The 21,341-nt window shown below is 39.8% G+C and overlaps 1 protein-coding gene across 1 annotated transcript in view; it reads right to left on the reverse strand.

The window, feature by feature from the left end:
- The window catches only part of LOC102294053 (netrin receptor UNC5D), a gene marked incomplete at its 5' end in the record, with an annotated part of 168,017 nt that overhangs the window by 4,124 nt on the left and 142,552 nt on the right, over window positions 1–21,341 (reverse strand). The window contains 3 exons of the mRNA XM_042214549.1: window positions 4,216–4,394; window positions 6,517–6,681; window positions 14,013–14,162. Of these exons, the coding sequence (XP_042070483.1) occupies window positions 4,216–4,394; window positions 6,517–6,681; window positions 14,013–14,162 (494 nt within the window). The remainder of the gene's footprint in view (window positions 1–4,215; window positions 4,395–6,516; window positions 6,682–14,012; window positions 14,163–21,341) is intronic.

Genomic DNA, 21,341 nt, shown 5'->3' on the forward strand with positions numbered 1-21,341 from the left:
TTGGTACTTTTGCATTGTTTTAAACACCAGGAGGTGTTGTTTAAGTCAGTATAACTGCTGGACCTGTATTCTTCTCTCAAAAAGGAGAACTCACATCCACACATAAGGAGACACGATCCAGAAGATGTTGGTTCTCTCGGATCTACGTTCACATGTGAACAAGCATTCTCAGTGATGAAGTTTAACAAACCCACATTAAGGGCCTGTCTCAGTGATGGCCACATGTATTTCCACCTCAGGCATCAAATCTGACTTGAGCCCCGGTGTTCCAACCCAAATAGATTTCTTCCATTGTTCTTCAGTCTGCATGCCAAAGTATCCTTGGGCAAGATGCTGTGATCTTAAGCAAAGTATTAAGATACTAACCTTCACACTCTCCGATGTGTTTATTAGAGTGTGAATGTTCTCACTTGTTTGTACTTGTATGAATGGGTGTGTAAGAGTAAGAGTGTGAGGCGTGTTGTATAAAATGCTTTGAGTGCTCAAGTAGAGTAGAAAAGTGCAGCAGTATACTAGAAGCAGTCTATTTGCTTTGTACAAAGTTTGAAGTCTTTAACTTTGGCAAAAACATGCACAGTTGTTTCTGGCACTGCTGATTAAATATTGGTAAAATGTTGACATTTTTAGGTAGAGATAGCATTAATAGAGTTCTTATCTTGACAGAAATTCTTGTGCGTTTTCCACGGTGCAGTAAGAAGTGCAAAAAACAAATGGAAGTAGAAACAGAAACACTGTGTGTAGAGTTACAGAGAGCAAAAACTTAATGGAAATAAAAAAAAGCTCAACCACTAAACAGCTACTGAAAAGAGATAAGAACAAAAGTATGAAACATAAGCATAAATCTTAATATCATTATATACAGTAATTGAAAAAGGCAGGAAGTAGCACAGTGTGGGTTAAATTTTTCAAATGCCAGAACAGGGAGGATTTATACTTTCCCTGTTTCCCAACATCCACTCTATTAGTAGTTTGTAAAGAAATATAGGTACTAATGAACAAACCTGCGTTCAGCTAATTCGTCCCAGTTTCTCATGTTGCCCACCCCTGTTCAAGGGACGCAGACCATTACAAGGTATTTTATAACGGTCATTGCTGCAAATCTTTGATTTGTTTATTGTTAGCTGACTGTGCATTTACACATTATTTAAGGTGAATTTTTAAGAAATGGCAAGAAGAACCCGTATCCGTGCTACTCTACAGAGTACTCTGAGAAATCCATCATGGCCTGTCATAAAATGCTGAGTTCAAACCTGTGATTTACCATCAATGTTTTTCATCTTTTGTTAGTTTCTTTGCATTTTGTCCTGTCGGGCTGTGTCTACTTTTATTTGTCTTTGTTGTGACTTCTTCTCTTATTTTGATAACTGTAGACCTTTTGCTGTTTTTACTTCCTGTCCTTGTCTGTTTTCCCTCCACTGCAGTAATGACTACCGCGCCTTGATTGTTTTCACCTCTGTTAATTAGCTCCATCTGTTCCCAATTATTCCCCCTCCCTCTCCCCCAGGTTGCCTGTTTGTTCTCCTTTTGGCTCCCAGGTTTACATTTAAGTGATGTTTTCCTTTGCAGATGACATCATCTTTTATTTAAATGTTTCAAAATCTGAATGCAAATACAGTGCACATAATATGTTGATGAAAATGACCAAGACAAAAATTTTACATGGTCATTCCAACTGCTCTTACATTTTATAGTTGTGTTTTTAATACAAAAACACCAATTTAGGCCTGCATGACTGGGGCTAAGGTGATTAATTTCACAGTGACTGCCAGCAACTGCTCACACCTGAGTGGAAAACACTGAATTTTCCCTAGCCACCAGAAGCTGCCAAGTAAACTTGGGACAAAAAAAATAAGAACATTTGTGTTTGGTTGATTATTTCTTTGTTGTAACAATGCTTCTTGCCAAGAAATCTGATACTGTTGGAAAGCCAGCTTATTTCCCTCAAATAGTGCCAGACTTGTAAGGAGGATGTATTTGTGGGTTGAGCAGCAGACCTGAGTATGTGGGTTGCATCAATGAAAAACTTGCAACATTATCTCTGCCACTGCTAAACAGCTTATTCTGCTATTGGCTCTTGTTCGGTGCTGTTTATTGGATTGGATGATTGAAGTCCGAAGACACAAGACACATTGGCAGTTTAATCATTTATTAATTTAATAATTTACCAAAAAGGAGCCTCAGCAGGGAGGGACTTCAGCAGGGAGGGACTTCTGGCACATGCAGAATCAAACCAATCAATTGCATATAATAAAACAGTTAAACCTTGGCCAATAACCTCAGTAAATTCTTTTTGTTTATTTTCCCTGTATATCAGGTTAATTCAACTTAGTTTCATCTTGTGGTTCTGAAACCACTGTTTTAGGACCCTGGTTATGGAATCCACTAAAAAACAATAGTTACCTATAATGGCCCCAAAATTGATCGTTTAAAATCCTAATATTAAACCCATTTGGGTCATTGAATCACCTTTATTTGACTCTTAGAAAATCAGAATACTGAGTGCTAACTGTAAATTAATAGAACTAAAGAGTGTCTCGCTGCAGTAAACACAACCATCTGCTTTTCCATGTACCTAGAATGAAAAGTTCGACCCTTTAAGAATAAATTACCACCGCAAGTGATTACCACTGAACAGAGTTTGCTTTATATTTCATTCTCAGCTTCTGCCAAAGGAAAGGAAAACTAAAGCTTGTTGCCATGCCAATACAGTACAATGCCTTTGTGTCTCACTGAGCAGGGAGTCCAGCTGGGGGCAGTGTTTCACTGCCGCTGTGTGGTTCTTCACAAGAGACACAACAGCAAGCAGCACAAAAAAACTGCAACGATTGGTCACATCAGGCTCAGTTCAAAGCTGCCCAACTTGGAGAGGAAAGCTTATCTGGATAATTTAGAAATCCCAAAGGACTCTTAGATAGCAGCATCTCATGAATCATGCACTTAACAGGAGATCATAGCTGACACCAGCTAAGGCCAAGCAAAGACAACAACTGGGCCGGGGAAATAAGAGTGCAGCGTCTCATCAAAAATGCATATTTGTGTTTGGGAGAAGAAAAAAATCAGCTAAGAAGTAAGTGGTCAGAGTGACAGAAATGTTGGAGGCTCACTGGATTTCGCACTGTTTATGTTTCAAAAGTAGAGTGGATGTAGGTGTCAGAGTGTGTATGATGTTCCACAGCATCCCACAGTCAGTTACACCACGTGCCATACAGTTAAACAATCAGCCGTCTCTCTTGATGCTCAGGGAGCATGAGCAACCTGAAGCTACATTCAGCAGCTTATCAACACCCACTGGAGTCTTATCAATGTCATCAGCAGTGTTGGTCAAGTTACTTGAAAAAAGTAATCAGTAACTAATTACTGATTACTTCCACCCCAAAGTAATCCCATTACTTTACTGATTACTTATTTTCAAAAGTAATTAGTTACTTAGTTACTTTTTAAAAACATGATTTACAACCTGAATAGGTGATAAAGCAATAGATCTTTCAGCCCAATTCTACTTTTTCTGCATGATCCATCATATAAAATGTAATCAAATGGAAAAATTCTCTTTTAAAATTTTTTAATTATTAGTTTTAATCTTTTAACTTTATGCATCAAGCAAACATTAAATTATATGCAACATTCTCTGACTGGAAGAAATTTGTTTAACATTTAAATTATTTTCTGCACATTCCAGCACATAAAATAAAATAGGTTTTTGTGTTTACACTCACTCTTTCAAATAGATGCAAGTAAAACACAGCAGAAAATAAATGAAATCAAAGACTCAGCAGTCCTGTTGCTCTATTTTCACCTGTTTAGCAGGAGTGGGGGCGGGCGGATGTTTGCCCTGGTGCAGGTGTGCCGCATCGGTGGGTGGAAGAATCTGCAAGTTTCTCTGTGAATTGCCCATTCCAAGGCAGCGTACTCGGTGCTTGCTCGGAAGTTTAGGGTTTTTTTCGCTGTAAAAAGAAGTTGTCTTCCCACGCAGTGAACAGTGGACGCTAATGTTTTTGTCACTTTTTACGGAATCAAACTCAAAGTAAGGTCAGTACTTCCACGCTTTACTTGAAAACTAATCGGATTACCCATCTCTGGTCATCAGCCTGTGTTCATTACAGAGGGCACACACACACACACACACACACACACACACACACACACACACACACACACACACACACACACACACAGATCATGCGGCCTCAAAGAGGATGCACATCATACACTCACCGATCTAAGTGGAGCTTTTGGGCTAAGAGTTGCCAGTCCTTGCCCTTGGCGTTGGCAGTGTCGAAGGTGGCACAGATCCTCTGGCGGATGGACAGGGGGATTTTGAAGGCCTTGGGCCCCGTCTGGGACGTGATGGTGCAGTCTGTCTGCATAAAAAATGGAACTGACTCCTTTTCGGTCTGGAGGAACAGAACAGAAGCAGACTAATCAGACCAGGGCCAGAGAGGATTTGCAACTCTGCAAATAGTTGAGGTTTACTGGGTCAGGACCCTTCGGACAATATTTTTACACATTAAAAGATCAGTAAACAGACTGTAAGCCAATGAGACAAAAGTGATTGGTGTATGGGGGTACTTCTCAATCTGTGGATTCCTGTGGCCTGTGGCTCAAACCATGAAAACCATCTTTTAAGCCTACATGTGGACAGTTTAAGGAGTATCAGTTTTCTGTGGCCTCATTCTCATTTTCATTTGACCATACCAAGATTTCCGATTTAATTAAAAATTTTTTTTTACCAAAACAGAATAAAAGTTGTGTCCATCCAAATAAAATGGATGGAGGTGTGAAAAAAAATGCTGTCATAACACAGGGGGCAGTAGTGCTGCATTTGACTGCCTTTGTGAACTAAACTTGGAGAAGAAGAGGAAGAAGACAGCACACTGACACAAGAATGCCTTACTGAGTTCACAGTCTGGTTTCTGCTCAGTGAGTGCTGAGGTCATAACTTGAAACATATTGCTGGATTGTGATCTATAAATAAAACATGTTAAAATCTTGCTGTGCGCTGTTTTCTTCTTTGTGTGTCTTCTGCACATGCCCAGTGGAAGAGTTGCCTGCACTGGTTCAAATGTGGATGCATCACTAACATAGCACACAAAGTTAGTTATCACAAAGTCGAGTCAAGATACGAGCACCGTAACATAAAACAGCATGTGATTAATCATGATCATGGACAGTTAATATGTTTTTTGTTTTTTTTATCACAATACTAAAGCTTAGAGAATAGTAAAATGGCTTTAAAACACTTGGAAGCCAACAGGAAGAAAAACGAGGATTCTGTAATTTTTATTTTATTGGTCAGTTTCTAAGAATCTGAGGATAGGCGTCACTGCTGCGTTTAAAGTAATTAAAACAAATTTAAATCAAGTCAAATTTAATGTGGAAGTCCTGAATTTTTTTTTAATATGTTAAAAGTGCAGTAGACAAGCCTTAACCATGAAATTACTTGTGGCAGCAGTTATGAAACCTTTGGGGGAAAAGCAGGATTGATTGCCCTATGAGAGAGAGTTCATAAGCAACGTTCAGTTGGTATTCTTTTTAACTGGATCTTTCACAAAACCAGTTTACTCATTAACCTAATATAGGCAAGTGATTTCAAAGGAAAGCAGTGTGCTGTTTGAGCTCTGTTACTAATATAATATCATTGAGTCCTCTCCTTCCATTTAGGTCTAACAGCATATAGTTGGAGTAACATTATAACATCTATGTCTTTTTACAGACTTAAGGCAATCCTGAGATAATGTAGCAAGATTTGGATGGATTGAGTATGGTTCGCTCTGGTGCAAAGAAGTGGTAAAGCTGTTTTCAATGATATCCGTTCAACATGGTGGCCCCGCATTGTAAAACATGCTGCAGACCTCTGGAAACGCCTGTTTGCTGTATTTACCAAACTGAAACCGCTGATGTTTTGAATTCAACACATCACACCTATAAAAGCTTTTTTTTCATTCTTCCTGTCTGACAAACTCCACTAATCATCAAGGCAAAATTTAATCAAACCATAAAAAGTCATTGTAAATAATATTTCACGTCTGACTGTGACTTTTATTAGTACTGGTGGCCTTGAGGTAGGACAAGCGCATTTGTGACTGGTTGTGGAAAAAGCAGTTGGGTGAAATCAATGAGCAGCACTCTCTTCTGCCTTAACAGCAACTGTCAAGGTGCTCTTGAGTGAGTATTCCTGACTCCTAGCTGCTCCGGTGGAGCTGTTCAGCAGTTGATAGAAAGCTGTTGTTACAGCAGGCAGCTCCCAGGTGTTGGTGTATGTGAACGTGAAGGCGGCTATTTGCCGGAACATGCGTCCTCTTGGACAAACAGAGGTTAAAAAACACAGAGCAAATGCACCAAACAGCTGGATCTTGTTTTTGGAAAGAAGGGAAGGAAGAGTGCTCTCCTCGCTCTATTAATACACAGCTCAAGCTCAGGAGAGCTGGTCCTGCTCTGGTGTACACACTCGAGGAAGGTTACAAAAAGGTTGAGTGAAAAAAGTGAAACACCCTCCCCACAGCTTCAGAGCCTCACCTCGGCCACAGCCGTATAGACCTGCAGAATCTGCTCATGGCCTTTGACCTGGCGCACGCTGATTTTGCAGGAGAGCTGGGCGGTGACAGGGCTGTATCTCTCCAGAGAGAAGGCACAGTGCAGGGGCTGCTGGTTGCTGCACCACACTTGGGGGAAGGAGAATTCCTGAGGAGGGAAAAGAGAGAGAATAGATCAGCGACATCACACTCAATGGTCAATATGACCTAACCCAAATTATACATTATGTTAATATAAAACCAAGTGATATAGTATTGTTGATGAAGTGTACAAATATAAACAGTTTTAATTTATCTCTTCTGTTTATCCAATTCAGGGTCACAAAGGAGCTGGAGCCTATTCCAGCTACCACAGGGCGAGAGGTAGGGTACACCCTCGCTACTCTATTGCAGGGCTAACACATAGAGACAGACAACCATTCACACCTATGGGTAATTTAAAATCACCAGTTAACCTAACCTTTGGACTGTAGGAGTACCTGTATGTGTGTGTGTTATCATTCAGTCTATAAACACAACAGCTCAAAAAGTTTTGAATGAATTCTCATTAAACTTTGTAGGAGTATAGAGTGGAGGCACGTTAACAATCATTAAAATATGGCTTACAACCACCAAGGTCATCAAGGTCAACTCAATGATTCATTGGTCTAAAATTGACAAGAAGCCTTGTAACTTAGAAACTATGATTCTTATGTTAAGTGTGCTGTGTATTGTCAACGCGTAGAACATACTGTATAAGATTGTAACACAACATGTCAGATTTAACCTCTCCTTCAAAGTCAATAGATTAATCCAGTGGTTCCCAAACTTTTTTTTCCTAGGCCCCCTTTGTTTTACAAGAAAAATGTTCTCGCCCCCCCACCACGCAAACACATCCTCCCACCACACACACCCATATTTTGTTTTCAAACTCCAATGCAGTTCATTTCACACCTCAAACATTTAGTAAACAATTAAGCAAATACAAGTAAACTGCAATAAAATCAGGTAGTAATAAAATAAACTACTAACTCTTTAAGCTACGTCCAAACCTACACGGGTATTTTTGAAAATGCAGCTGTTTCAATGCGTTTGGGCCTTTCGTCCACACGTAAACAGCGTTTCAAATCAACGAAAATGGAGATTTTGTAAAACTCCTTTTTTGTGTTTACGTGTGGACGAGGAATACAGTTCATCAAACAATGTCAAGGTATGTGCCTTTTTTCACATCACGCTGTGCGCCACGTTATTGTTTACATGAGATTAATTGCAGAATGTCAGAGGCAAAATACTGTTAATCTGACTATCTGCAGGTTTTACAGGCTTACATATACAAACGCAGTTACTGTTTCTCCATTTAGAAAGGCAGCGGCATCACAGTGTGATTATTTTACGTGTAGTTGTTTTTTTCCTGGGTAATAATATTCAACATTGCTGTCAATACATTTTTCAAAAAATGCCTCTCTGTGCAAAATGGGTTCAAAAACATAAACAACTGTGGGATACTGTTTGTCCATGATTTGGACAGGGGAAACAAATCGTGGCAGAATCAACCTGATGTTATTTGTATCCCACTGTAACTTTACTGTATAAAGAGCAAACATCTCCAAAATGTCAGGAGTAGTTAGTCATTACAAGAAGTGTTTGTTAACTAAAAATCTAGAATGTGGGATATTGTTTGTCCGTGATTTGGAGAGCCCAGCGTGTGCTCCCGACGCAGGGAAAACCAATCCTGCAGGGGAGACCTACCTTGGCACTTGTGCAGATGAAGATATGCTTCACCATATTTTCTAGTATTTGGCTTGGAAGGAAGTTGGTTTGGAAACATATTTAGCGGTGCTTCATCTCCTGCTTTGCGTTTGTGTGGGCGCCCCATCAAAAACCTGTCCATAATGTTAGCAGGTTTGGGAAGAGGTTCCCACACTTTGGGAACCTCTGGATTAATCAAAGGTCAAAGTAATAATGCTGCTATATAGAGCTATTTAAAAATCTGTTTCTTACTGCCATTGTTTGTACTGAGAACATATAGGAAAAGCCTTTGCACTTGTTTTTACTGCACTAGAAATGTCTTAAAGTGCATAAAAACCAATGTTATTCCCTTAAAAGTAAATACTTCCCAGAGAGTGAGTGGCCTTGACGGGGATTTGTGCTTTTGGAGTGTTTCGTGTTATAAAAGATTTTTGCCATTTTACCTTTTACGTGTATCAGCAACAGGAAATCACAGTAACCACAGCGCCACTTGCTGGTAAAGGTGAGAATGAATAGGAGATTTGTACGAGCAACAGAAAGGCCACTTCTTGGGGACAATGGATTATAATCAATTTTATATTTGATTCTCTGATATGACTTGTGTTCAACTTTTGTCTCTGCAGCTGATTGTTTTGTTTTTTTTAATTTTAAAAAAAGATTTGTTGAACTACACGCATGAACAGGCGACATGAATGAATGTTGTAGTAAACAAGGTGATTCCACCACCACTGCAGAGTACAGCTCGAATTGAAAGCTTTTGCTTGCTGAGCTCACTGTTTAGCAGGTTACCATGCACCAAAAGTGTTGTCATGCCTGCTCATGTGTGGTTTGCTTTGGTGTTGTGTTGGCTTGTCATTCACCTCCTGTCAAGCATAATGTGGCCAGTGAGGTTGGGCTGGGGGCTCTACAGCCATTTGTATTTGCATTTATATTTTTGCACAACTTGCATAAGCAACACATAGGATTACATCAGGGATTGGCTGTTCTTGACCCCCTTCTTGTTTTCAGTGGTGTTGGACAGGCTGATGAGGTCAGGCAGGAGTCTTTTTGAACTATGATGTTTGCAGATGACATTGTGATCTGTAGTGAAAGTAGGGAGCAGGTGGAAGAGCGAAGAGAGTGTTTGCATCCAAAAAACTCCCCAAGAAGAAGATCACAATAAAGAGTGTCCCAGCATTTTATTTGTTTTTATCGTGGCTGACACTGTGTATAAAGCACCCGGACACTACCACATGGTAATTAACACATAATGCACCACCCACAAGTGTGACTGTTGGCAATGATGCTGGTCACTTTTGTGGGCTATGTTGAAGAGTCGACAAAGATTCAACACAGAACTCTAATTGAGTCATAAGGTGGTAGTGAGTGCTACTATAATGCAGGGTTTGGAGACTGTGACACAAGCAAAAAGCCAAGCGCTGAAGGCGTTAAGATTTTTGTTTTCCGTGGTTTAGAGGCAAAGTTAGAGAGGCAAGGTTGAGATAGTTTGCACATGTACAGAAGAAGGATGTTGAATATGGAGCTTCCAGGGAAAGACAAGGAGCACAGAGAGGATTCACAGCCATGTAGAGGGTTGGTATGACACTCCAGAATTAAGCATGTTGATTCAGACTTTGTGTGATAGGAATAAACCATTATTTTTGTGTTTTCCAGAGGAACTAGATTGTATCTCAAAGTTGTGATTACACACTGAACTGTGAAAATTAACTGTTGCTGATTTCTTGATATGTGCTAAACTGATTTGAGTACTGACTGAATTTAATTTTCTTTTCTGTTGAATCAAATGCAGATGAAGTATTTGTGAAATTCCTGAATTGTCTGTGTCAAAGGTCACGGAGATGAAAGTCTGAACTGCACTTTAAAAAACAAGATACTAGAACTGAATAGACTCTGAAAGCTGGAACGACAGCTACAAAAACCTGGGTTATAATTAAACCACTACTTACTAACTTGAAAAGTTGTACTTTATCTTTTCATTCTTTAAACTGTTTTTAGGGATTTGCATGCACGATTGGAATGCATTCTTCCACTTCTCATTTGCTCTCACAAACCTTGACTCTGGTCGGAGAGATCTGTAAAACACTTTCAGTGCCACATCGAAATGAGATGATTTGGGGCACTGTTCTACACGTGGCCACACCATCACATACACAGCCACTTACATGAGGCAGGATAAAAGGTAAGAGTGGGCTTTGAAGTTTCAGTGATTCCAGGGTTTGATGTATTTATGCATGGAAATAACAACTGTTAAAGAGACAAAGAAGTAGTCATGATAAGATTTGCAAATAGAGCCTGAATCCCAGCAGAGTTACTCTGATAACAGAAGCAGCTGTGCTGTAAGCAGTCTACTGTACGGATGAATTAGGTGCAGACGAAGAAGTTTGCCTTTGATGTATAATTAATTTCAGTGGAGGAGGCACATCTTTGAGGAAATGTCCTTGACCTCTGTTCAACTCCATCTCGGCCATATCTGCATCTTGCAAAGTGACCTGTCTGTGTGGCAGACTTAGCACATGTGGCTTTGATCTGGGCTGCCCAGTGAGGCTCACGACAGAAGATAATGGAATCTGGAAGCATAGGCGAACAGGATGGGGGGGGTGATGGACGTAGAAAAGCTGGGATGCTCTTTAGCTGACTTGATGTATGGCTTGATGCTCTGCTATTATTCTGCACCTGCTCGGGCGAAGCAGGTTGGCGCTGCCTGCCGTCCTGAGGCCTTCATAAATAAGGCGGTGCAGAGGGTAGGTGTCTTTGAAGCGCTTTCACCCTGTATTTACATCTTTAAGTCACAGCGGTGTTACAGTGAGGACAACAGGTACACAAACAGAGGCCACTGATCTAATACAGTTTGCTCTTAATGGCCCTGAAAGCAAAGCAAACACAGAGCTATTAATCACTGCTCACATCCTTCTTCATGGTCCATGTGTGAAAGAGAGAGAGTGGGTGCCTGTAAGCCACTTTACAGCAGAAGTCACACTAAAAGAGCAGTTTAAAAGACAAAATGGTGCAGAAAGACCAAAAACAAACGTAATTGGAACGTTATAGAGCCTAAATTAATAATTTTCTGCTGTGAGTGTCTTATTATATATAGCTTAAAGAGGGCCTTGGGTTTGCACCAACCCTCTGAGGGCCCATCAAAATTGTGCTGTCATGTCAATGCAACCATATCACAGTACTGTCAGTAGCTTCCCCATTTTCCAAGGGTTCCCCACAACACATAGACCCACATGTTTGATATGGCACTGATTTTTATACCAAGTTTTCAGTCCTGACCCTATTCTCCCATTAATTATTTTTGTTGTTAATACATGAGCATATCATGGTTTACCTTCCTTTATGAATCTAATAATGACTAATTAAAAAATAACAACATGAACCTTACTTTTAATATGACATTATCAAGATCAAGATTGTTTTTCCCATGGACTTTTCTTTTTTATTCCCTTTGTTCGCCATCAAAAAGAATACAGATTTCAGGCACTTCCATTTGGACTGTCAGCACTGTGGGTGGACCTTAAGGGTCCAGGGACATAATAAAAGGCAGCTGTGGCTCCTCAGCTGAATTTTACCGACATCCTTTTACAACTAGGTGAAAGCCTTTAACACACATTAGCAACACTTCTTAGTAGTAACAACCAAGCTTATTATTCAGGCAGTGACAGCTTAGTGCATCTGCACCAAAACAATGGAACTAAGGACACCGACCCCACCAGGGCTCAGCAGCTGATGGTGATGTACATTTCACACAATGACTGCAGAGAGCAGGTCATCTACTAATTGAAAGGTTGGTCGTTCGATCCCTGGATGTAGGGAAACGTGCTTGTATGAATGGGGAAATGAGACATGTTGTGTAAAATGCTTTGAGTAAAGAATCAGTCCATTTACCATTTACTTCACATTGGCCATGCAGGTCAAATCCAGGAACTACAAAGAGGTTGTGCAGCTAGTTTTAAAGCATGACATCGCTTGAAAAAATTTTAATTGTCTGAATTTCTCTCTAAGGTCACAAAGATGTAAAAATATGCTTTACCTAGGACTGATGTATGTATTATAGATCAGAACACCTAAACTGATTAGACAAGAAAGAGATTAGCGGAGCTGCAGCCTAAGCCAGGCTGAACACAGAGAAAACTTAACAGGCTGTTCACATAAACCAAAATCTGAAAAGCTTGTTTGGACCTGACTGGCAAAATGTCAAAAGGACTGCAGGATGTCTTCAGTTCACTATGATTTATAAATGAAAGCATTTTATATTCAGATGTTTCTTACTTACAAAATAGGAAAATTATACAAATCCATTATGTCTAATGGATTCCATACTCAGAGAAATAGATGAAAATGATTATACAGTAGAATTATTTCCCCTATAATAATATCTCTCTAAAATAAATGAGCTCACACTGAAACCCAAATGGCAACCAATAAAAAGCAGAACATCACAATCATTTAATAACATTTAAAAATGTAACCTTGACAGCTTATGGGGAGGCAAGAAAATAATAAACCTTATTTCACTAAAATTGTGCAATGTATTATTGTGTATAAATATTACTGGAGTAATGAGTCAGTTGTCTGCTTAGGTATTAAATGTCATTTTGTTTATAACAAAAAAAGAAAGATTCCCTTTTTTAAGCATAAAAAAGTTTATTTTGATTAATTTGAACTATTTTGTGGCGAAAGTAACAGTCAATATGAATTTCTTTGTTCCCTTATATTTAAATGTAGATGTATTTTTTACATGACAGTCATATCAAAATGTGTTTACAAATGTTCATTTTTATTAGTTTTAATTTTTATTTGGACCAAATATCAGTCTGATCCTGGATGGCCATGAGCCGATTATAGATGATTTGTCAGCTCGTTGACTGTTGTCTACTACACCTAACACCTATGTAGGGTCCTCTTTATTTTCATTCTAGCAGACCATTTTTTGTTTCAAAAATCTGTTTTATTGTTTTGTTCAGTTGTTTTTTCTATAATGTAGAAAATAACCATTTTATTTTTCTAATTACCTTCAAGTTAAAACAGCAAAGCTGTGACACCAACAGTGAAGCAGCTGATGGTACCAAAAACTGGAGTGTGCAAACTGATACTGTCTTTGTGAGTAAAAGTGGGTAACCAATAAGTATAAAGAAATATTCTATACAAAAAGAAAAGAAAAGCTAATTCTGACAGCTAAGTAACAATTATTTGCCGCTGCCTGAAGTAATGTCAAGTAGTGAGAAATGCTGCTTGTGTTAAAACATTTTTTAAAAAGAAACAACAAAATTGAAATAATATTCACAGATAATATTTAAGTAATCTCAAAAGGCGATTTAAATTTACACACACAAAATGTCATAATGTCATCTACATAAAAATTCTTTTTCATAACGTCAGCTTAAAAAATTTAAACGAGGCCATAATATGGACCTCGTATATACTGTTGATCTTAATTAAATGTTAAGTGCTAATGTTACTAATGTTAATGAAAAGTGAACGACAATAAAGTTCCCTCAATAAGCATCTTACAACGTGGTTACCAGATCCAACAGTACAGTAATTAAAGCCAACTAGATAATCCCTAAAATTCATTAACAGGAAAAACAGGTATAAACACTCCTCAGACTGCTGCTTAATAAATCAACCCTGGGAGGAGCAGAATTTGCAGAAACACCGCACTAATTAGCTCGAGGGAACAAACTTGCAAATTACCACTTACATACAGTATATATTTTCAGTTCATGTTTTGTCACTTCCTGCTGTGGTTACCTGACATGTGGTAAAGGGTTTGATGCTCCATAGAAACTGGGGAACATCCTGGATGGACACCTGCAGGCTGAAGGTGTTCGCTCGGAAAGGCAACATCTTTGGCTCCTCGAGGAGCTGACCGCCTCTGGTCTTCTCTGCAGCCACCACTCCCTGAGGTGGAAAGGAAAGGGAAGAACAGCAGGACAGGCAGAAGATGAGAGAAAAAAGCAGGTTGGAAAGGTCATAACACAGAAAAAGGGAAAGGGTGGTTAAGGGATGAAAGTAAAGGAAGGTAAAGCAAAGATTAAAAGAAAGGATAGAAAATGACAAAGGCGAGAGCATGGAAGGAGGAAAGTGAGAGTCAGAAAAACAAGAAAAAGATGAGAAGAAAAAGAATGAGAAATGAGATTACTGCTAGAGAAAAATCAAGAACACAGTGTCCTCCTTCCTTTTTGAATGTACACTACCTTTGCATATCAGCAGAAACACCTGTTGCTAATCCTTTCCTCTGTCATATCCGCTAATTGACTCATCTCAAATATTAGCACAGAGGCAGGCTGCCAGCGACTGACGTCAAGTCTCAACTGAACAAATCTTACAAGTCACACTCTCACATTAGCATCACGTTTGCAGGCTCGATGTGACAGCTTGAAGCTTGAATTTAATGCTGGGGGGGAACTTGTGTGAACTCGGCAGGGGATGGGTACGTGTTTGGCGGGAGGAGGGGTGCAAAGGTCTATCGCCCAAATTGGATTTGTGATGATGAGGGAGCACTTTGATTGTCACTTGCAGGTATTCATCTGTCATCATCGTTCAGTGTGGCAGTGGGATGGTTTGGCGTCTGGCACGTCTGTCCTCGGCCACCTCAATCACAAAAGTAAAAAGGACGAGAACAGAGCTGTGACTAATGTCAGGTTTCACTGATTGATTCTGACTGAGTGTCCTTATGTGAAAGGAGTTATCTGTGCATATATGTGTGTGTGTGTGTGTGTGTGTGTTTGCATGTGTGCTTGCAGAAAAGCATGCTCGGGGCACGTGGCACACTGTGAATACTGTTGGTGTGAAAACAAATCAGCTGTTGGCAAAATGCAGATAGGATAAAATATGGTGCCACTCCTTTGCCATCTGTCTTTGTTCTTACTCTGTTGGCCTGAGACTAACCCGATCACGCTGGATTTTAGTTGGTTTTCCCCTGTCGCAGCGGGCTAGCTATGATCTGTGGTAACATCCCCACTTTTGAACTGATGTGAAGCTGTCAAGATGCTGTGATTGAAGCCATCTGTAGACGCTTCCTGATCTGCTGTTTGACACATCACACACCATTGATGTGTCTCAGATCATGTCTTGCACCTAAGGAAATGTCGCAATACCAGTCAAGAATATTAAAGCCTTCCAGAAGAATAAAGTATCAAAGTGGAAGGAGGAATTCAAAACATTCAAAGACATTTAGCCCTCATCCTACTGACTGAGGTCCACGGAGACCCCAGAGGTATATGTTTTGCATTATCTCTTAGACGTCTTTTTTATTATTTCAACTTTTTTAATGGTTTTGTCAATCAATTCATTTTGAATGATGCCACATCACTGTTTTCTAGTTATGTTTTAATTACTGCTTTGCAAAAGTACAAATGCTTTGGAGTCCCAAGGAGACCCCTGTCAAAAGCATCCAATTAAGCAAACTCAGATGCTGTCGGTGCATTTATCCTCTGGGTGGGCAACTTCCCAAGCTGAAAGCTATCAGAATTGTCTGATCTACTTGAGAGGGCATAAAAATCAGAGCCATTACAGACACATTGCAAGCCTTAATCCAAGTAACAATGACCCTCCTGGGAGTGAGAAAAGCTCCACCTGCTCATATGACTGTCCAATGCTTAGCTGAAAAATCTACTCCAAAAAGGTGTTACCTTTGCTCCTGAAACAGATATACAAGAACCTAGCAACTGTTTGGTCTCCCATATGCTGATGTGGATGAGAAAGGATTAAACGATGCGAGAATCTGTGTGCATTAACTGACTGCAATGTGTGTTTAACTAGTTGTTTTCAGTTTCCAGACCCCGTACAATCATAAGAGATCTCATTTTGCACTGCCAAGCATAAGTTAGACTCTGTCTTGGTTGGTGTTTCTCTCTACCACAGCTGCCCTTTGTCATCAATTCTGTTCAAAATCTCTATGGGCAGAATTTCTAGCAGCAACGAAGGTGTGGAGGGTGTTAAGTTTGGTGCTCTCAGGATGTTGTCTGCTTTTTGCTGATAATGTACTTATATTCACCTGGGGCATTTTGCAGCCAGATGTCATGTGAATTGGAGTAATTAGCACCTCCAAGTCTGAAGCCATGGTCCTAAGCCAGAAAAGGGCTCACTCTGGGCTCTGAAGCAAATCTGGAAACTGGAAAGTGATCCAAATGAGCTTCCTCTGAACGGTAGGGTAAGCTCAGTCATTTGGGAGGAGCTCAGACTAGAGCTGCTACTCCTCCACAAAAGTAACCAATTAAGATTGTCTGGGCAACGGACCAGAATTTATCCTGGGCACCTCCTAGGTGAGGTTTTTTATCTCTGGTCTGGCTGGTTGTGTTTATTTCAATTATTTTTTATCTGGGTCAAAATGACCCCAACAGAAAATTCTCAAATGAAAAATTAATTTATTAAGTTGTCACGGTTCTGGGTCGACCCAGTGCATCTAGATTTCTGGACTTTATAGTGTTTGAAAAATTCTGTTGATTCTTGGATTCATTTACCTTAAGGTGAATGTCTGTTTAGGTGATGTTTAGGTGAGCCCCCAGTTTTTAGTTATCTTTAGTTTTTCCTCCCTTCATGTCTAACCTTCTGTGAGTCAGTCTTGCTTTTATGTCTGTTCCCCTTTTTTATGTCCAGTCTGTCTCTGTCTGTCTCACTCTTTCAGCTCAGTCATGTCCCTGTCTGGTCTGTGTTCTCCCCAGCCTGTCGTGTCTCCATGTCTGTTTATCCCCATTACCAGTGTCTACTTCACTTGTCTTAATCTGGGTCTTGCCCCTTTGTGTCTGTGTGTCCTCCCCAGCATCCCCTGTGTGTAGTCAGTTGTCTGGTTGCAGCGTTTGTGAACAGCAGTTTTCAAATCTTGCCACAGATTCTCGATTGGATTTAGATCTGGACTTTGACTGGGCCATTCCAACACATAGATATGTTTTGTTTTAAACCATTCCATTGTTGCCCTGGCTTTATGTTTAGGGTCGTTGTCCTGCTGGAAGGTGAACCTCCGCCCCAGTCTCAAGTCTTTTGCAGACTCCAAGAAGTTTTCTTCCAGGATTGCCCTGTATTTGGCTCCATCCATCTTCCCATCAACTCTGACCAGCTTCCCTGTCCCTGCTGAAGAGAAGCACCCCCAGAGCATGATGCTGCCACCACCATATTTGACAGTGGGGATGGTGTGTTCAGAGTGATGTGCAGTGTTAGTTTTCCACCACACATAGCGTTTTGCATTTTGGCCAAAAAGTTCCATTTTGGTCTCCTCTGACCAGAGCACCTTCTTCCACATGTTTGCTGTGTCCCCCACATGGCTTGTGGCAAACTGCAAACGGGACTTCTTATGGTTTTCTGTTAACAATGTCTTTCTTCTTGCCACTTGCCACACAGTGCACGACTAATAGTTGTCCTATGGACAGATTCCCCCACCTGAGCTGTAGATCTCTGCAGCTCGTCCAGAGTCACCATGGGCCTCTTGGCTGCATTTCTGATCAGCGCTCTCCTTGTTCGGCCTGTGAGTTTAGGTGGACGGCCTTGTCTTGGTAGGTTTACAGTTTTGTGCCATACTCCTTCCATTTCTGACTGATCACTTGAAAAGTGCTCCGTGGGATGTTCAAGGCTTGGGAAATATTTTTGTAGCCTAAGCCTGCTTTAAATTTCTCAATAACTTTATCCCTGACCTGTCTGGTGTGTTCTTTGGACTTCATGGTGTTGTTGCTCCCAATATTCTCTTAGACAACCTCTGAGGCCATCACAGAGCAGCTGTATGTGTACTGACATTAGATTAAACACAGGTGCACTCTATTTAGTCATTAGCACCCATCAGGCAACGTCTATGTGCAACTGACTGCACTCAGACCAAAGGGGGCTCAATAATTACACACACCCCACTTTGCAGTTATTTATTTGTAAAAAATGTTTGGAATCATGTATGATTTTCGTTCCACTTCTCACCTGTGCACCACTTTGTATTGGTCTTTCACGTGGAATTCCACTAAAATCAATTCATGTTCGTGGCTGTAATGTACGGAGCCCCACAGGGGACATGGGAGAAAAAAAATTAAGACAGACTTTTGCGAGATCTTGCAAAACAAACTTGCAAAAGTTTTGCGAGTTTCATACATCTCCGAAAACGTCGGAGCACTTTTACAAATATGTGATGTCTTGTAAACCGAGCAGATATCTGACGTTTACACAACTACATTCACACCTCAAAATATCTTAAAAGTGTATTTTGTGACCCAGAAAGAGTAATATTACAACTAAGTAGCTGCTGCCATTGTTGGGAGACTTTTGCAAGATCCCGAATTTGTTTTGCGAGATCTCGCAAAAGTTTTGCGAAATCCCGAGTTAGTTTTGCGAAATCTCGCAAGTCTGTCTTAATTTTTTTTTCTCCCATGTCCCCTGCGGGGCTCCGTAGTAATGTGACAAAATGTGGAAAAGTTCAAGGGGGCTGAATACTTTTGCAAGCCACTGTATGTATTGTCCCAATCTCCCCTTATCCTGTGCCAGAAAGTCAGTTCTTCCACCATGTGTTTTGCTCATGTTTCATATTACAGTTTAGTTTTCTGTTAGCAAAAGTCTCAGTCTCCTTTTGCTCATGTTTTCTGTTTTTGTATGAATTCATTGAGCCTTAGTAAACAGCTCACTTAAAATTAGTCTAGTCTCCAAGCGTCTGCATTTGGGTCCTCTCTCCAAAACGTGATCAGCGTCAAACAGATCGTGAAACAAGCAGGTTAGATTATTGCATCACTCTATTTGCAAGACTCCCTAAATCATCAGTAAAAAGTGGAAATTCAACCACATTACCACAGTATTTAAATTACTTCACTGACTCCCACTACAATGCAGAATTACCTTTAAAATGATTTTAATAGTTATGGTTTGCCCCCCCCAGTACGTCTCTGACTTGCTCACTGTCAGACCTCTCAGGTCATCAGGTACAGATCGTTTAACTGTTCCCAGAATCAGATCTACGTGTATTTAAGGCACTTTCAGTTATTGTGGTCTTGTTCTTTGGAACAAGCTGCCTGCTGACCATAGATCAATTACATCTGTGTGTACATTTAAAAACAGACTAAAAATCGTTCTGGTCACACACTTACACTCAGTAGTTGTTTTTTGTTTTACTGTAAACCCTCACTGTTTTTTAATGTCTAAATTTTCTGTTTTAAGCTTTTTGAGTTTTCATGTAATGAAATGTGCTATATAAATAAAATTGTCATTGTCAATAATCACATAACTAATATTTCTTGAAGTACAAGTGAGTTTTGCTAGGATTATTTTGCTACTATGATTGCATCTTACAGTAAATAATGCTTGGGGTCCCCAGGATCCCCTGTCATTAGTCCATTTATATATAGTCCATATAAATGTAGTGGTATGATGAGCATTAGAGTGAATTTCTGCAAGGACATTGTTGAATGACAGATTGATTAAACCAATAACACAAAAGATGAGTATGTATAAGTGCAACAAGCCTTTACAGATGACAGCGGAAAGAGAAGGAAAGAGACTTGACTAAGACTTCCAAGCTTCGTTTAAGGTAAAAAAAAACAAATTACAGAACTTAAAATTCTACAGGGTCAATGCCATGATCCTGTCTGATAGCAGACTAGTCTTCCAGCTGCATAATTTTCTCAAGTACGGCTGCAGCAATCAGGAAATACAATATGTGAATAATTTTAATGATGTGAAATTTCTAAGACTATACAACATTTTTTTAAGATAGGAGCAACTATTTTCAACATAAAGTGGAGTAATGAGAGAAGTTAGACTTCTTATGAGAGTTTCGTAAACCAAGATTATCTTTTCTTTGTCTGTCTGTCATGCGTTCACATTAGCACATTTATATCAGCTCAGTGTGAGAGTCTTAACTGTAGGGCCATTTTACTTACCTTCACTGTTTGGAGGTTAGAGTGTTGTATAGCAACTAAACCCCAGCTGCAAACTCATCACCTTTCAGAGGTATGCATTTTTAAAAAAATCTTACCCACGTAAACTGTGGATGAAAATTTAATTCAAGGGTGAAAATCTGGTGCTTTGCACCACGGTCTAATTAAGGGATTAATTAATGGCCTATTCATTATACTTTGTGAATGTATAATCATGTTTTTACTGCTCAAAAAAACCAATAAACAAATAGGATTTAGTCTCTCTATTTTTTGGACTTGGTCTGTTTTCCTTTAGCCGGCAAAATAACATTTCAAACATGCTTAGTGCAATTTGAAACACATCAATTTGTCAACTGTAACTCCTCCTCCTCATGGCAGATGGCAAATAATCTTGTTTGCAATGTGGGTGAAATAGGCTCTGGGTATGTGCTTAAGACACGTCACGTTTTGTTACCTTTCCGGATGTGCTGTTAAAACACTCACATTATGCTTCTGAATGAAGTGACGGAAGGTCACAAGGATCTATTGTGATAAAAAGCATTGGATTAATTTTTAGAAGTTATTTCTAGCTGATGTTAAAATTCAGGAGTGATTCTCTGCCAAGGCTAAAGACTAAAGGTTGAGGTGAAAAGTATTTTCTAGGAGCATTTTCATTGCTAGGAAAGGTCTGCCAGCAGAATACTAATGTAGGTGGTATTTTCAGGTAGCAAGTTTTATCCACCTTCTCTCCAACATGACTAAATGCTGTGGCCTTGGACATGGACTTACTTTTGGTGGAGGGGGTTGCTCATTCCTAAGGAACAAGACACTCTCTTTTTGCCTTTGTTGTTACAAGTTGGTGATATAAGACTTGTTAATGGCTAAATTCAAAATTAGGTGGTTTTTAAAGGGTCAGTGATGCTGCAGATTGAGAAAACAAAAAAGTAACATGTCTTCCAAATACTTATTTTCTGTGTATAAGAGCTAATAGAGTTATGCACACATGGACCACAAAAATAAAACCATGGTGGTAAAATGAACATCGTCTGCTTGGAAATCTTGGGTCATGGCATTCATGTGGATGTTGCTTTAAAATACACCACACACCCTAAACACTGATGGAGACCAATCACACCCTAGAGCTGCAACAGCGCTGCCCGAAAGCCGGATAATGTGCATGCCACACTGCAAAATCTGCTTAGGAAGAGAGAAACATGAAGAAGACCCCAAGGCAACTTCCCATACATCATGCACCCAC

The sequence above is a fragment of the Haplochromis burtoni genome, unplaced genomic scaffold (genome assembly GCF_018398535.1).
Source record: "Haplochromis burtoni strain Fernald_Lab_line unplaced genomic scaffold, NCSU_Asbu1 Contig_585, whole genome shotgun sequence".
NCBI classification, from domain to species: Eukaryota; Metazoa; Chordata; class Actinopteri; order Cichliformes; family Cichlidae; genus Haplochromis; species Haplochromis burtoni.